Below are 18,377 nucleotides of genomic sequence, written 5' to 3'. Positions count from 1 at the left end.
TTTATTTTATAAACGAACAACAAACTTGCTATCTCCCTATTTACTTCCTAAGTAGTTGGTGAGAGTGTTGCTTGCTTACTATTATAGTTTTTACTAGCGTTATATATGTGATAGATGAATAACTTAGTGCAAGGTCAGTTGATTATACAACTTATTATTTGTATTTCATTCTCTCTACTAATAATTTTTACACCAAATCATGAACTCGGTGTTCATCACATAAATTTTAGACTATGATCTCATTAATCATTACAATACTTATTGATTATGAGAAGAACAAGCATATTGGAGATAAAATCCGCGGGTAACCCGTGGTTACCCGCTAACACGATGGGTACGGGTTTGGATAAAATTTTAAACCCATCATGGGTACGGGTTTTTTTAATGGGTATAGATATTTTTCACGGGTACGGGTTTGGGATGGCAAAACCCAACGAATTTGTACTCGTTGCCATCTCTAGAGGAGAGATCCTAGGGCCACATGTCACCCAAGATGCCTCCAGACGACGTAGAGTCATCGGGGGTGAGGAGGCTAAGTTACTACTACTAATAGGGCATGAAAAGTAGAAGAATGGTAAATAGATTGGTTGGTGCGATTGTTGATAGTTCAATTGGTTGTACCCCTTCAAATATATAAGGGGGAAGTCTGGACCTGTTCCTAGGGGTTCTCCAACAACTCATGAGTTTAGAGGGACAAACACGCGTGGAGAGAGGAGCTTAATTCGCCTGATCTAATCCTATCGCGGACTGTCGCTCTTATGGGTAGGTCATCTAGTAGTGCCCAGTGCCACAAATGGTGCTCAACACAAGCCACCTACCTTTTGGGGAAGCTGAGTGAACCAAAAGCACTAGTGCAGGCTGGAAACAACTCGATGTGACAACATTGGTTCTCCTAAGCATCTTGCCACATACTAGGATGGTATTGCTTCAATAAACGACCATTCAACGCCTTAGTTAGGTTCTCACCTTGCATAGTTTGTATCATATAGGGATTACTAGCTATTATCGGTCACTGCTTCTTAGTGGCAAGACGGTCTTCCACACCAGGTATTCAACTTAGGATGACTTAGCCTTGACCTTCTTGTTGTAAGCTTTGGCAACCATAATCTTGTCTTTCTCGATCTCTTCTAGAGCCACCAATCTCTTGTCGGTTACTTCATCAATATTGTCCATCATCAAATTATAATAATCTCTGATAGATAGATCGTTCTGCCTAGCAAACTTGACAACATTTAGGCTTATCTCTACAGGTAAAACAACTTCATGTCCATAAACAAGTTCAAAAGGAGAGATTTTAGTAGCATGGTGTTTAGATATTACCTGAGAGCCTTAAACAAAACCTTATCACAATGTTTAGGATGATGAGATATCTTATTCTTTATAAGGCTAATCGTCATGTTAATAGACTTGGCCTGTCCATTGGCCTGAGCATAATATGGAGATGAATTTAGCAATTTGGTCTTATATAATTAAACAAACTCATGTACCTTTTTTGACATAAAAGAAGTCCCATGTCCGTAGTCAAAGTTTGGGGAATGTCGAATCTATGAATGGTATGCTCGATTATAAACTCAATTACCTCCTTATGTGTCATGTTTTTCAGAGCAACAACTTTGTCGGAGAGGAAATCTCCGGGCGGGTGGCGGAATGCACCCGCCCTAAATCCTAAGATGAGGATGGGCCTAAGTGTTTTGCCTGTTAGGTGGAAACGGGAAGAACACAAGAACACACAAGGATTTAGAGTGGTTCGGGCCGCCGGAGCGTAATACCCTACTCCACTGTGTGATGTATTGAGCTTGAGAGCTTGTATGAACTTGTGAGCGTCTAAGTGTGTCTGAGTGAGCTTGAGTCTGTAACGTTGCGTGCCTCCCCTTTTATAGCTCAAGGGGGACACGCACAAGGGCGCTGAGCCCCGACATGCGGGCCCAGGAACATAACAGATGTAATACTTGGAGCAACTAATGCTAGTCGCCAGGGCAATCTCCTTGCGCCCTGATATCCGTGGCTTGCGTAGTATTGGCGTGCAGCGGAAGCTTTCCTGGCCACGTACGAGTGATGATGATCGTGGCGCATGCGGCAGTATGGTCGTGCCGCCTGCCACGGGAATGGATAGGCACGCCGCCTGTGGGATGGTCTGGTCACCGGCCGCCAGCAGAGCAACAGGGCGCATTAAATGCTGAGGCGGCACATCGCCTGTCAGGCGGCGCGTCTTATCCGTAATAAATGCAGAGACCGCGCGGCCCAGAGGCCTTACGTCAGGCTCCGCCCGCTGGCTCACGTCACGGGCCGTAGGCCGCGTGGCAGCATCGGGTCTCCGCCTGAGCGGGGAGCAGAAGCATACGCGACATGGTCCGGACACGTGTCGGCTCCGGACCCCCGCCTGACCTTGATCAAGGCCTGGGTATCCTTTGCCCCAGAATCCCGGGACCTTGCTGCGAGTGGCCCGGACCCTGCCTAGGGGGGTCCGGGGGCTCGTCCCAGGGGTCCGGGCACGCTTGTGGCGGTTCTGGACCTTACCCGGGGGTTCGGTCCGTACACACAGGGGTCCGACACTTTCCCATGGGGGGTCCAGACCCACTGTTGATGTCCTCGGGTATATCGTCTTTTCTGGCCGTATGGCGACCCGGGAGCCTTCCACGTGGCGGGGTCGGGTGCTGTTCACCATGCAACTAGAGACAGCCATGCGGGCACCATGTCTTCATACTATAGTAAGGGGTACCCCTGATTCAGGGTACCGACAAACTTCAGTCCATTTGGTGAAGTAATCTGTGGCAACCAACACAAATCGATGCTCTTTAATGATGAAGGATGAATTTCTCCTACAAAGTTCAAACCCTACCCCCTAAAGGGCCAAGGTTTGATAATAGGATATAGTTCAGCTGTGGGGACTAACTACATATCACCGAACTTCTGACATACTTGACATCATTTGTATTATTTAAAACAATCAGTTATCATGTCAGGCCAATAGAAGCCAGATCTTCTCAACAACCACTTCATCTTTAGAGCCGATTGATGAGTACCATAAATCCCTTTATGTACTATGACCAAGCTAATATAGCATCATTCGGTCCCAAGCATTTAAACATGACATCGCCAACAGTTCGGCGGTAAAGTTCATTATCAATTAAAATATATTTGAAAGTTGTACGTCGAACATTCCTGTTTGCCTAACAATGGGATTACGTAGGTAATTAATTATAGGTGTACTCCAATCAATTGCATCGGCTATCTTGTCAGCCGAATTGATTAAGGAGATGTCCATGGTACCGTCGGACGGTCTAGACTCCTTGCTCGGACGGTTCGATCCTACCACGGACGATCCAGCTCTATAGCCCAAACGGTCCACGGCGTGGGAACTTGACACAACACCGGTTATCAGACTTTCAGAATTGTGAAATCTTCCTCGCTTTATTCGATAGCCTGATGCATTTTGTGCCAAGTTATTTGCTCTGCAATTCTCAGCTCTGGATATATGTCGAATATCGAATTCGTCAAAAGAATGGATTATGTCCCAATATTTTTCAAGACAACAGTTTAAAGTGCCATATGATCATTGATATTCTTATAAAATATGCTGGACAACTAACTCAGAATCACCAAATGTCCTCACATATTTCACTCTCATATAATCTAAAAGTTCTAAACTGAATAAGAGGGCTTCATATTCGGCTTGATTGTTAGTGCGATAAGTTTTCAATCGGCTAGGGAAGTAAAACCATCTGTCGAGCAACCCCATGAGGCAGAGCAAACGACCAGGTCTTGTGCCGAGCAAACCAGCAAAGGGGAAGGGCCTATCCAATGTTGTTGACATGCGTCAGCTGATAAGACGTGTCACCACCAAACCACGTCCGGGCCTCGGGTACAGTTCCGAAAAGTCCCTACCAATCCCAACGGCATGCCACTGCGTACAGTCTCAAGCATACCCCCACTCACGTACGGGGCTAGTCAATCCCTGTCGTAAGTACCTTAGCATCGAAGTCTCTACAGTGACCCACATACAGAAAGGACGGAACGATACATGTATGCCTACGCATGCTGGAAGATGACACGAGGCCCATGAGGCCATGACGTTAGACAAAGCCGTTACATCAACATCGAACTTGCTATAGGGACCAAAACGTCGAACGGACGATGCAGTACGCCATACCAGGAGTACGGCAGTGCGTGACCCTACAGACGATGTCAGGAGGGACTACACCATTTAAGGGCAACGAGCCGAGCTCATACCAGTAGAATATAAGTCCCCACTGTAAAATCCTACCCTTGGGCTATAAAAGGGCAGGGCCACTTCCTTCCAACACACAAACACATATGTTATAACACGCTCCCAAGCAATATTACAATCAACACTACACTGGATTATGGCGCAAGCCTGAACCAGTATAAACACCTGTCTCTGATGAGTCTCTGTGATTCACCATTCAGAGTGAGTCCGCGCTAGCATCTTGCCTAACATAAATCATATTATCCACCGGTTTTCCAAACCACGACAAATTTCACCTATTTCAACACCTACATATAATGCTTTAATGACAAATGATTCGCCTAGATAGCTCTGCAAGTACCACCTCTCTTCTAGCGACCCAAACTCCAAACAGACTATTAAATTTACTAGAACAGGTGGCGCCCTTATGGGCGCCCTATCCCTTATGGGCGGCCTATCAAGAAAACGCACAAAAAAAATCAAACACTACACAATTAGCTTCAAATTAATTCTGTTCGTTTCATAGCAAACCTACATAAAGTCTGTATGGAAAAAGTACAGACCGCGCTGATGTTCTTTGTGCCTTTCACCAGAATAAAAGTTGAAAAAACATAAAATGGTCATAACTGATGAGAGTGTACGAAATATAGTACATATTATGGTGATGAAAGACACAGTATGCAATACATCATATACAAACAACATCATATATAAACGTAGTTTAGGAACACAAACACGGTGTAGGAACACGAACATATTGTAGGATACAATACGACAATATAATACATGTGGCACGGACGCAGGTTCCACAACTGTCTCTAAAAGACAGTGTACATGCAGTTGCGAAATAATACATAACTCTAACAGTTTGCAGCTCCATAGACTATACATGTACGGTGCAACAAGCAGATGATCGTTGTACACAAAAGCGTGTTGTAAGCATTGGTTTATTGCGCAGTTCTTAAAAGGTCTTTGTCACAAGCACATCAAGCTGCCTAGGCTTAAACATAAAGGGAGCGAAGCACGTTCATGTCAACAAGCATAGAAATCCAGCGTGGCCTGTGCATAGCATCGATGGCGAACACTGATCTAGTAGTAACCTGAAACACAGTTGTGAGAAACATTTAGACCACTTTTTTTTTGGAGCAAACCATTAACACAAACAAATCGTAGCGATATATCAACGCCAAGGCAAAATGAATTGAGACTGAGCATGGCTGACACATTTTTTTTTGCACAGCACAACAATTCAGCATGATGAAATCATTCTGGATGCTGGTAATCAGAGGCTAACACAATTGATTCATCATGTAAAGTCTAAGTTGTGGAACTACGGTTGTGTGGTGTCTAAAATGTGCAGATCTAGACGGAGTATGTAGCATAAGATCAAACCAGCATACCTTGTTAAGTGTGCTCTGGGCCAATCTGTATCGAGCGTGTAGACATGAACATGTATCATATCTCCTTCCAAAAGCAGATGTACATAGCAGCTTGGATATAAAAGTAGTAGACAACGATCATCCAAAAGAGCGAACAGCTGCAACTGTGAGCCCAAAAGACCTGTGGCCCTCTGTGACTAAGCATCTTTGGTAGAGCTGAAAAGGGGACAGAGTTACAATTAGATAGTCTAGGACATATCAGTCTAGGACAGGAATCGAAACCAAAATATTTTCTTGCCTAGGTGTTCATGGACAACTTAGAGGTACAAGGGAAAAGGTACCTAGGGGCAGCAGCGCTATCCGCAGCATCCTTGGAGCCAGCGATTCCTCCATCTACGTCGGTGAACAACCTCTTTGTAACTGTCTTTGCAGGCGAAGACCTTGTCCTAGAACGAAAAGCTTGGTTAGCAACAATTTCAAAAGCCTTTTGCCCTGCCCTATGCCTTCAGTTCAGTGAGCCTGTACTTCAACTCCAAAAAAATGAAAAAAAACAATTAAGTCCAGCCTTTACTCCTGAGCCTTTGCTGCCTCTGTATCTTACTTTAGTTTTGGAGTTATGGTCGGATCTGGAGATAGGGAAGCTGTTATTAATGCTGTATGCGAGGAATTCGTACCAAGTCAAGAAGGCCAGTGATACAGTTTTGCTAAACTGAGTGAATCCCCTAAATCGGACGCTGATCTGTGCACAGTGCAACTGGTAATCAGCCAAAAGCTAATCTGTTGCCTATGCACCTCTCAGCCCTGCAAGCAGTGGGGTAACAACAATTGGGCTTGAGGAACATGGAAATCACTGTCCGCAATGCGACGATCCTCTGCAGTTACTTCTGGCGAAGTAGCTCCAGCAGTAGCATTAAGTTTAGGTGTAACCACAGCGATGATCCTCTGCAGTTACTTTAGGGTTTAGATCGGGCGAAGCATAAATCCATCCACGATGTGAAGTCTAACTAAACTGATCATATGATCACACATGTGGCCGCAATTCTAAACCGCAATCGAACAGAGAAAGATTTGCCAGGTAGGTAGTTGTTGCCTACTTCCCTTCTTAGTATTCAAATGTACCACTGGTAATATCTTGTTGAGTTCAGCACTTTATATCAATTAACTATTTTCTTTATTCGTTAAGTTTGCTTTAAGAATCATGGGATGATCGGTTGTTTGTACACAGATGGTGGATTACCGTACTGGTGGTTTGCGGCGTAATCCAAACTTGTAGGCTCGCGGGAAGGTGTGCTTTAGCCTCCTAAACACGTGGACTGGCAGTGGATTTATTCAAACTATAAATGGCAGCACTACTTGCATAGTGTATTGAAGTATTAAAACTAAAAATGGCAGCACCATGTCCAAATCAAATCAGGACATGGTTGGATGCACATGGCTAGTTGCTAGTTCTTTAAGGATTATCAAAATTAGAAGTCAGATAATCTTAGTCAGCTTGACTTGATGTGGAAGCCTTCTCTTCATGACATTAAGACGGGGGCGTCCCATCGTGTAGGCAAGTAACGATGATACTCTGCCATGCCACTTTTTTTTTGACTTTTCATTGGTTCCGAGTATGTATTGTCGTCCATATTTCTGCAATACTGAGGTGAACTCCCTTATGCAATTTGTTTTTAGTTTTTGCTGCTAATGATTGCTGCATTTACACCGCAAAAAACTGATCTGCATTAACAAAATGGTACTAAACTGTGTCGTTCAAGACAAGTAAATTGAAACAACTGCTGTCTGCTATATGGTTTCTTGCTTTTCATTATGGCCTTGTTTGTTGTTATGCTATTTGGTTCGATATATTTTGTGGTACTGGTAGTCAGGATGAAAGAGGGCAGTGCTGTGAAGGGAGATATAAGGTCATGGTGCTTTTTGTGGAGAGTAATAAACATAACACTTTTATAATCTTTTCTTTCCTCATTCATGACTTTTTTATTTTTATTTCTATTATATAGTGCTCTCGATTTTGGAGAATTTGACACCTCTTCTACAAATCTTGTAGGTCCACCTGGCTCTGGAAAGGGAACTCAGTCTCCTATTATCAAGGATGAATATTGCTTGTGCCATTTAGCCACTGGTGACATGCTGAGGGCTGCTGTGGCGGCCAAGACACCTCTAGGTATCAAAGCTAAAGAAGCTATGAATAGGGTAGTATTAGCAGACCAAAACATATAGTAAAATGCTAACCAGAATAAAAAGCTTCTTGTAACTCCATTCCGTGCTGCCTTCCTCTTTTAGGGAGAGCTTGTTTCAGATGATTTGGTTGTGGGCATTATTGATGAAGCTATGAAGAAACCCTCATGCCAGAAAGGTTTCATTCTTGATGGCTTTCCTAGAATTGTGACTCAAGCACAGAAGGTCAGATACTTGCTCGATGCATCAGCATGAACAAACATTCCTATATCATATTGTTATAGATTCTGTATTTGATTTAGTATAATTTGTCGTTGCTGTTTTTTGAACATCCTGTACAGCTTGATGAGATGTTGGCAAAGCAAGGTGCCAATGTTGACAAAGTCCTGAACTTTGCAATTGATGATGTTGTATTGGAAGAACGGATTACTGGTCGTTGGATCCACTCAGCCAGTGGTAGGACTTACCACTCAAAATTTGCACCTCCAAAGTCTCCAGGAGTTGATGATGTAAGTCGAGTACAGAACATTTAATTAAGCTGCTTATTTTTATGTTTCCACGATCTTATTTATATGATTACTATTTTCTTCTAGACTTAGTGTGGATCGACTCACTATTTTAGTGTGTAAGTTGTTCAAGTTTCCCAATCAGCTTCTTGTGGCATAAGTTTTTGAACCAGTTAATGACATCTTGACATTTATGGCTGGGTGAATATGCTACCAATGCTTTTTTGGGACAGCAATACCGACACAGATGTGATTAGATAAATGTCAGTTGCTAGATAAGGTTGTTAGAGAGATTAAGGGGCTTATCCCCTCTATTTGTGATGAGTTGCTTCCTATCGGAGGGAACTACGTGGCTTCCTTGGCCATGGGTGACATATTTCAGATACGAGCAAACATAAACAGAGTATATGCACACTAATAATTATCAGTTACATTTTTTGTTTGTATGAAGCATGAAGGCCTGTAATAAAGCTGTGTTGGGGTGCGATGAAGCGGAATTTACCTCTTCCTAGGCGTGGATGCCAGTTCTTTTGTTATAGCGGGAGTAGCACCTGGAACCACAGTGCTGCTGCCAATACCAAAAGTCTGCATAGGAGGGGTCAGTAACTGACGGTGTACTGTTTGCAGCATAAAATTGGAAGTTTATGGGATGCACACCTTATCTTGCACACTGGTTGCGGAACTTTGTGGTGTGAGCGGGGTCGAAGGCATGACCAAGTTAGAGGATTTGTTAGGAGTGTCTTCAATGCCACTGGGTGCGTCTTGCAACAGCATAGTTTGTGGCTGTTTTGACCTTGATGAAGATGCTTGGATGGAGTCCTTTGAAGTATCTATCTCTGCCACGACTGCGTTGACCTGGAAACAAATATTTCCAGTATTGATTGTGTGGTCAGATAAACTCACATTCCATATATATGTCTTCTCGAGCAGATCTGTGATTGGATCAGGAATAAAGCCGGGCAGATTGTTGGCAATCAGCATATCGCACGGCTTCTTGATTATGCGTTGCGCCATCCGGCCAAAGAGGATGAAGTCTGTGTCACCCGTCTCATCCCCTGCAGTGAGAAGCAATTTGTACCTAAAACACATGGTGATACCGAGTCAGGACAGTGAAAATGGGTAGGCCATGTGTATAGGAAACAGAAACGTTCACTCAGGGTGATGCATAGAAAAGTAGCTGCTGCATATTAGACATGAGTGGGAGTCAAAACAGCGAGAGTTGTTGGGAGGCAAAGGTAGAATGGAGGCAATTGAAGTGAAGAGATGCCGAGTAACCTTTGGATGGGCGTGCCAACGTTAGCACAAACTTGATCGCTGCACTTGTAGGAATCTCCATGAGCCACAGCTGTGCGGGTGCATTTTTTGCATGCATTGTACCACCACCTATCACCAATCTTTTTTACAGTGACTGTCACCAAGAATTCCCTATCCTGCACGAACATGTAAATATACGGTCATGCTACATTCCCAGATCCAACCAACTATGGCACGGCTGCAGGAAAACAGTAACAGAAGACCATGGCAGTTGGTAAGGCAACAACAGCTAAGTGAATGAAACATGGAACATACCTTATTCTCAAATGGGTGCAGATCTCTGATATAAGCAATTTTCTGTTCCTCAGGAACATGAGACATAGGCTGATTCGAAGATAGAACCTCGTTCCACTTAATGGGACTATGCGCTTTCGTCGCACTGGTTTGTACATACAATGAGTCAAGCTGAAGTTAGAACACAACAAAGACAAACAACAGTTTGATAACTGCAGCAGGCATAGCAGAATATTACCTAGCCATGAGGGCACTTGCTTCAGGAACATCAGGATTAATGTACCACTTACAGGGTGAGCCTCCAGACAAGCACAGTCCATCTAAAACAAAGGGCATTAGGTCTGAACTATCAAAAAGCACTTAACTCAAAAGTTCAAAGTTAGTATACCCGCGTATTTCTTGACAAGCGTGCCAACAAACATCAGGATCTGTGGAGAGGACTGACCATCGTTGTAGATCTGTTCTCCAGGGAATAAGCTAGCTTGCCCACCCCAGAGAACAACATTTACCGAACTGCTGTTGCTGTTTTTAGTTTAAGTATGTAGGAAGAGTCATGCAATGAAGCATATGTAGGTGAAGGCAGAGGAAAGAAATCCCTATGCGGCTAAAAAAACAGTAACAGCTATGTATAACGAACCTGACACTGCATAGGGAAATAGTCCTCTTAGAGCTGGTTGTATGTTGCCCTTTGGATCGGTGCGGCGCCACGGCCGAGATGGAAGTGACAATTCCAATGGTATCTGTATTGGATCCAATCAATGTATACAACAAAATTATAGCCTTTTAACCTTTGTAGTATATAAGTAAGAAAGTCTACCTGTGTAGTACTCCCTGTGGTCGACACACAAATGGAGCTGGTCTATCGGTGTGAGTGAGTAGGTAAGCACAGGAAATGCTGGCGGAACCTCAACAACCTCCTCCAATTTTGTCCAGTTTGTAAAGGTAATCATGTTCTCATTGAAAACAGGCTTGTACAAATTGTTCGAGGCTCTGACCCGGAAGTATGTGATGTTGTAGACGACTCCTTCTTTTATCAGTGGCTTGAACTTTTGTATGACTGGTGGGAATATTGCAGCATGGATACCGTTTCCCTGAACAAAGCAGCGATGGAGGAAACAACAACATAATAGCAATTAATCTCATACCAATGCCACATTCCCTTTACCAAATAAATAAGCGTGCAGATGTTGTACCTCTTCATCAAGCAGCACCATATCACAATGGAGCAACTTTGCTTCATCCTGAGGATCACAGAAATCCCATAAACGAGAAACACGAGCGCATATGGTCACAGAAGTGTTCCCACGCTGGAGCTCCGGGATCAACACGTCTCCCATCTACAACGTAAAGTAGGAAGAAAAAACATAAGAGCAAGGACATCGGAAGCCATGCATGAAACAGCATGTGCAAAGCATGACAAAAAAAACATGGCTCTCGTACCAACCTATACATAGCACACATTAGCAGCTGCAAACGTAGAAACAAAAGTATAAGAAACAAACGTGTAGGTACTCGACGACGTTATTTATTTACAAACGCCACACGGGGCGCTACAATAACCAAGCAGAAAAGGGGCTAAGTGGCAGCCGCATCAACGGCAGCGAGGACTTCCTTGTAAACAACATTCCGAGTCTGTGAGCCGCACGAGCCATCTTCATTTTCAATCAGTATTACAAGTCCATTTCTAGACGTTGAACGGGAGACAGCCACATAAAGCTGGCCATGTGTAAAGACAGGTCTTTTGAGGTAAATGCCAACTCTTGATAATGTTTGCCCTTGACTTTTATTTATCGTCATTGCATAACACAGACGTACTGGAAACTGCCGTCGCTGAAGTGTGAAGGGCCACTTCACATCTGTAGTGTTGAGGGCAATCCTTGGTATTAAGACTTCTTCCCCAACATTTGATCCTGTAAGCGCTATGCAGTGCAAAATGCGTTGACCGAGTTGAGTGACAAGAAGCCGTGTGCCATTACAGAGACCTTTATTTTGATTCAGGTTGCGCAACAACATCACAATGGCACCCTTTTTAAGCTCGAGTTTGTGGGCAGGGAAATTGTTCGCATCAATTGAGTTTAAGAATTCGGTAGGGTAGAGGACGTCGAAGTCTGGTATGTGTTCCGATGATTTTGCTATAACGTCACAACTTAGGTATTGGATGCTGTCTCCAGGGACAAGCGAGAGAACGTAGTTATTAACGTCATCGACTGTGGCATTATTTGGGCAAACAATGGCACGCGAGGAAAGGTATGTGGGATCTCGGTAATTCAGTAGAAAATCTGGGTATACTTTTGATACAAGCGCAGCTACCTTATCACCGTCAACCCGGAGCAACAAATCTTCAGGGATCGTAATCCACGTAGCTTCATGCTCGCTCCCTCTTCTTTCAGCAGGCAAGGCACCATCACCAACAGATAGTACCCATTTGGCAAACATGTCGAGCTCGTTTCGCGCATCTACTTGCAAAGAGGGATCATAAAGGCGCATGTTGGTGCACAGCCTAAGGAAGACGACATGGCGCCATAGATTAGAGTTTGTAATAGAGGCGTTAACTATGGAAGAGCGAGATCCTTTTCTAACAACAGGTAGTATTTGCCGGAAATCGCCACCAAGAACTACAGGCTTGCCACCAAACGGGAGGAGCGCATTTGAAGGAGTATGTTCTGAAAGAATATCACGCAATGTCCTATCTAAAGCCTCAAAGCACCAACGATGGGTCATTGGCGCCTCGTCCCATATAATGAGGGAGGACACCTGTATAAGTTCAGCAAGCATGGTACCCCTATTGACACTGCACGTGCTAGCATCGTTTACATCGAATGGTATTTTAAATCTTGAATGTGCAGTGCGCCCTCTGGGCAAAAGTAGGGATGCGACACCAGAGGAGGCCACTGCAAGCACTATTTTCTTTTCGGAACGTAACCTTGCGATTATAGTGTTCCATAGGAAGGTTTTGCCTGTGCCACCATGGCCACAGACAAAGAAAAAACCCGGTGAGTTACTGCAAACACGTCCAACTATGGCATCGTAAACGGTTCGCTGGTCCGCATTCAATTGTGTAACCAAGGAATCAGCGTGCATCGACAACATTAATGGCTCATGTTCAATTTCATCATTAATTAATCTGTTCTCATCCACAAAAGCGCATTGGACATCTATCTTTGGCAAACCATAGTCATTTATGTTGCCACCACTATTAGCAAAGACATCTGATAGTTTGCGTATCAGGAGGGACATGAGTTGTTCTTGTGGTATGTTGTAGTTAGGATTTCCCAATGTATCTCTAAGTTGTCGACCAATGTCATCTGTAAAAGATAGCCAGTATGTATCAAATAACGCACGCACATTACCAACAGGGCAGAACATAACTACGGTCACAAAAAGTTGTCTAAGCTGGTACGACGACGCAGATATGATCGCCTCGTCAAACAACAGCTTCCACTCATTATCGCTCTCAAGCAACCCACGCGCCTCGCACGCATCACGAAATGTGTCATACACTCGACCATTGAACGTCCTGATATCAACATAGCTCGTCGAACCCTTAACTATCATCAATAGCATGCGTAAGTAGTATAGTTCGCCAGCAGTAGGATGTACATAGTACATGCGTCCAATTTTTGTGCAGCGAGACCTCGATTTCCAACATCGGGCGGAGGCATCCCATGTCCATTTCTTTGGGAAGTCGCAATACGTTAAGCATCTAGCTTGTTCGTGCCTCAAATTAGTCTCAAACCATTCAGTTAGCATTGTGTTTTTGGCCGCGGAGCTAGCAAGCAACGCATGTAGGTCCGCGCCAGGTTCGTAGCGCACGTGGTTTAACCCAGGAAGATGTACAACAAGTCGCTCAACAGAAGGCACTCTAAAGTGAATGTCATATTCAAATGCGCGCCACAATGCTTCGCATGTAGACAAATACCTAGCATCGATGTACTCCTGGATTTCATTCGGTGGTGCTACTTGCGCACCAGGCGATACATTAGACGTGTTTGCGGTGATTTCAAAGTACACTTTTGCTCTATCAATTCCCTTCGTAACATACTTGAATAGATACTTAATCATGTTTGACTTGTTGCACCATTCAACGTTAATGTGCGCATTATACTTTTTCAGGAGGTGCATATTATATGGAACAACGTTTCTATTATCAAGTCTCACACCATTCTTGAGAACATGTCTGTCATCAGGCCTGCGCCTATAGATAGTAAAGCCAAAGCCGTCTAAGATGGTCTCATCTTGGAAGGGCTTTGGGAAATTTTTGCTGCATTTGTCGTTTTTCATACATGGGCACCTTCTGTTGTCAGCACCACAGGGACCATGCATCATGAATTCGTCGACCAAAGCATACCCTAAAGGGTCAGCGTCGATATCAGGAATCTCAGCACAAATGAATCTGTCAACAATAGAAGCGCTAAACTCTTTGTTCCCATCGGCTAGCCACACAAGGCAGTGTATATGCGGCAAGCCACGCTTTTGGAATTCAACAGTGTATAGGACTGCAAGTATGGAACCGAACGTCTTCCCCTCTCTAATATCCGACACGAATTCGTTTACCTTCATATGGAACACACGCACCACCAAGTCAGAACGGTCGCATGGTTGTTGGCCAGGTTCAAAGCGTAAAGCATCTGCTATTTCCCTCCACTTGGTATTACAAGTAAAAGTTACAAAAAGATCCGGTGGTCCGTATACCCTACATATAGCCATCGCGTCCTGGTAGTTCATGACATGGTACCTTCTACCACCAGTGAAGCTAGCAGGGACAACTACCCGACAGCCAATCGAATCAGCATTAACGAAGCCCTTATCAATGGCGTCAGCTATGCCCTGCACAGTTTCTGACCGTAGATCGCTTTGGTGGCTTGCTATGTACTGTAGTCTGTTTCCTTCGATAGTTGAATACGCATCGACATCTATTTGATCACTTAGTCTACTGTAACATGTATATGGGTTTGGCTCGTCCAGTCTGTAGTGCATGTGTCTCCTTACAAACTCAAGCATCGTGACGTATTTTCGTTTTGATGAACCAACATCGTCATCACCAAAATACCTAATACCAAGATGGAAGCCATGTTCACCGTAAGGAAACAACAAAGGGTATTGCAAAGGCATGTACGCTGGATGCAAGCATGAAACACGTTTGAGGCCGCACTCTCTATCATGCACAAGAACATCATATGTGTATTCCCCGGTCGTGTAGTCGCCAACAATAATGGCAGCAATCTCACCATTTGAGGGTAGGATGTATTGTACATCATGGCGTGTGTTACAACCTAGCAATCTGAGCGTTATCTTTTGATCACCCTCGCGCTCAAGGCGTTCTCTCGCGCATCGGAACGCTTTGACAAGCGAGTTGTTTTCATTCAACATATCGAGCAGCGACGACACCATTTCAGGGTCTGGCTGGCTACCAGCACCGTCATCGGTCTCAAAAATGCCTAGCCTGTTTTGGGTCTCATGTTCCGTGTCATATGTGTACAGTTGGGCAAATTTTGGCTGTGTCCCACGCTGTGGAAGTAGCGTGCCAATCCTATGGTGCACCACCCCATTAATTTTGAAAACATAAGGTGCAGTGCCGTTATTTATGGTTTTGTCGATAGCTGCACCGAAAGAGGTGAATGCAAACAATGAATTGTAGGAGCGGATAAGCCTCAAGAAACGCCTCGAGCGAGTACCTCCATCAAATTTCAAAAGATCAGCAAGCAAAGGCGGCGGATATTCAAATGGTTTTAGGTTCACCTTCCCTCCTTTGCAGCAAAGGTTGTACACAATTTTCCTCTGGGTGGAGAAGGAATCGTTTTTGACATGCTCTTGGAACCAGAAAACAGCGTGGCAGTATGGGCATACATGTTCGGGGCCACCGTAGTATGACCTCTCAGGGTATGCATCTACACAGGAAGAAGAGAAAGGGTAGCACCAAAGCAAAGCAGGAAGAACGTTACCAGGAATGTCGGGCATAATACACACCTTTTAGAGCATCTACGTATGACCTGTCCAAAGGAAGCGTGGTCGATAATGGCTCGCCAGGTAGCATGTGATGTACTCTACTGCGTCGGCGTTGCCTATTGGATGCGGCAAGCGCTGAAGGGAATGACATTATAGATCTACTACCTGTGCCGACATAAGCATCAGTAACACCATATTGTTTTTTGCTGAAGCAATGGCTGAACAAACATGGTTGTACGCACGTTTTCCCTGTAGCGCAGGTATTGGCTGGTTAGAGGTCCCCGAAAGGTTAGATGGGTCTACCTCGTCTTCACCATGAAAAATGCGATGGCCATCAGTTGTCTCAAAGACTGGACAACCTAAAGAGGTTGCGTTTTTTTTGGCGCGCAAGAGAAGTATCGCAAATTAGGATGGGTGGGCCATAGCATGCATAAACAAAGCAGCGAACTTGTGAGGACTAACCCTCTGCAACTACACTGTGCCTCGGCCGCTTCACTTCGTGGCATCTCGCGACACGCACACATGGAGAATCAGGCATAGCTCTATATATCGCATAGTATGGAAGAACGTCACATACAATTGGTGAACCAAACGGGCCGTAGCAAACAACACATTGCCGAGCAGTAAGGATATATCTCTATACATAGTAGAGGCTAGTGCCTCTTTTAGAGACTGGCAGACTGGTATGTCGAATATCAATTCCAAAGAATCTAGATCGTAGTAAAAATTGGTAAGCTCTAAACATGCTGGGCAGCAGGTAGGAAACCTAGACCACCCAGCATGTAACTGCACATAAGCATCCAAAAATTGGAAATGCTGAAACGTCCATGTAGGAAGCCACATCAATGTGATCGCTAGCTACATGCTCCTTAAGCGTGGAACTTTTTCTTATTGCTGGGCATTAGAAAATATAGTGTAGGTAAAAGGAGAATGATGTGCATAGGTGTACAGACTAACCGCTGATCGAAAAAGGCAAACTGTTGCGCGTCTCGTCCACGTTGCGCCACAATTCACCCAGGCAGCAAGCACCCAGAGCACTGAAAAAACAGTCAAAAAAGAATTAGGTAACCAGCAAGGACATATGTATACAGATAGGCACGCAAATATACATATGTATGCAGATTCCTTGCTGCATTGGCCATAGTTTGTTGTCACTTTACGAACCGATAACGGTAGTATGTGTGTATGTATATGTATGATATTAATATGGAAAAATACGAATCTAGATTAGATATGGATAACCGAAATGTTTTGTCAGGCCTAAAACAGAAATGAAGCGGTAAGTACTAATTTGGCACCATCTAAGTGTAGCCTCTAATTATGTCTGAGAAACAGCCCAGCCATCCACATTATTAAAAAATACCAAAAAATCAATGCAAACAATGGATGACACTTGAGTACCACTGAGCTATTGAAAATAAAATGTTACTACTGGAAAACAAATCTTGACCAGAGCAGCAAAATGCAAATGGTACACTAAACGTTAGAGGAGCACACCATCAAGACCCAAGTACCAAAAACATTAGTTAACACTCCAATAGTACATGATGACAGATATCATCTCTTCTTGGTTCCTGTAACACATACGTAGGCAGATTTCTTTGCTGCATTGGCCATATTTTGTTGCCACTTTACAAACCAATAATGGTAGTATGTGTGTATGTATGTATGATATTAGTATCGAAAAATACCTGGATCTAGATTAGTTATGGAGGACTGAAATGTTTTGTCAGGCCTAAAACAGAAATCAAGCGGTAAGTTCTGATTTTGCACCATCTAAGTGTAGCCTCTAATCATGGCTCAGAAGCAGCTATCATGTCTTTAGTCTGTTTATCCTCTTCCAAACTTCCCCATTGTAATTGAGAGACCAGACAGTTATCAGACACCTGAGTACCACTAAGGTACCGAAAATAAATGTTACTACTGGAAAACAAATCCTGACCAGACCACCAAAATCCAAACGATACCCTAAACGTTAGAGGAGCCCATCATCAAAACCCTGGTTTGTGTATGCTTCTTTCTAACCAATTTAGACCTAGCAATGAATGTGCCTCGATTGCCTTAAGAAAAAAGTATTTACCTAGCACATAATTTCTAGCTGGGATGAAAGAAACCCATGGCCAACTCAGTGGTCAACCATAGCATTTTTGTAACATAGTCTTGGCTGACGACACATTTAGTATTAAAGCTCAACAATCACAAACAGCGGAACAAATCATGCAAAAAGATCATACATATTCCAAGTAACAAACTGTGTGAACCAAAGATGCAGTATGCATAGCCCGTCCCTCACAAATCCAGGTATCTGGAACTCATGCCAACAGAGACACACGCACCAAAGAGTAAAAATTAACCAACCACACACGGATTCTGCACCGGATGACAGACGGTAACAGATTTCGTGCAAAGAACAAACATCCTAATGGAGATGCAGACGGCATAAGGGGGTCTAGCAGAGCAAACGTGGACTTACGGAGTCACAGCCAATGTCTACAGGGCGGCGGGCAGCAGGAGCAGACCACACGCTGCCATGACGACGGTGGGTGCCGAAACGAAACTGGGGAACAACTACAAAGACGGGCTAGAGAAGCTATCGATTCCAGGACCTAATAA

General features: G+C 44.0%; 1 protein-coding gene and 1 pseudogene across 2 annotated transcripts; one reads left to right on the top strand and one right to left on the bottom strand.

The window, feature by feature from the left end:
* Positions 1-3,254: 3,254 nt before the first annotated feature.
* Positions 3,255-16,798, bottom strand: LOC103636620 (uncharacterized). Its single transcript, XM_020542497.2, has 13 exons — positions 16,722-16,798; positions 11,012-11,155; positions 10,636-10,909; positions 10,456-10,558; positions 10,207-10,340; positions 10,057-10,138; positions 9,840-9,963; positions 9,546-9,700; positions 8,928-9,348; positions 8,773-8,855; positions 5,928-6,032; positions 5,608-5,802; positions 3,255-5,307 (listed from the first exon to the last, which is right to left on the bottom strand). Exons 2-12 carry the CDS (start codon positions 11,153-11,155, stop codon positions 5,784-5,786), a joined length of 1,644 nt encoding a protein of 547 aa, XP_020398086.1. The 5' UTR covers positions 16,722-16,798; the 3' UTR covers positions 3,255-5,307; positions 5,608-5,783.
* LOC109941482 (uncharacterized) lies at positions 7,841-8,464 on the top strand (annotated as a pseudogene). Its single transcript, XR_002264129.2, has 2 exons — positions 7,841-7,989; positions 8,106-8,464. The product of XR_002264129.2 is annotated as an uncharacterized protein (transcript).
* Positions 16,799-18,377: the final 1,579 nt, after the last annotated feature.

The sequence above is a fragment of the Zea mays genome, chromosome 8 (assembly GCF_902167145.1).
Source record: "Zea mays cultivar B73 chromosome 8, Zm-B73-REFERENCE-NAM-5.0, whole genome shotgun sequence".
Taxonomy (NCBI): Eukaryota; Viridiplantae; Streptophyta; class Magnoliopsida; order Poales; family Poaceae; genus Zea; species Zea mays.
The sequence above is the reverse complement of the archived record's forward strand: the minus strand, read 5'-3'. Positions and strand labels throughout refer to the sequence as shown.

Excerpts from the sequence above, each read along its gene's own strand:
- LOC103636620 (XM_020542497.2), bottom strand. The coding sequence starts at position 11,155 with ATGGGAGACGTGTTGATCCCGGAGCTCCAGCGTGGGAACACTTCTGTG. Across the intron at positions 10,559-10,635 it reads CCACAGGGAGTACTACACAG|ATACCATTGGAATTGTCACT; the intron begins GTAGACTTTCTT and ends GATCCAATACAG. Across the intron at positions 9,349-9,545 it reads GTTGGCACGCCCATCCAAAG|GTACAAATTGCTTCTCACTG; the intron begins GTTACTCGGCAT and ends CATGTGTTTTAG.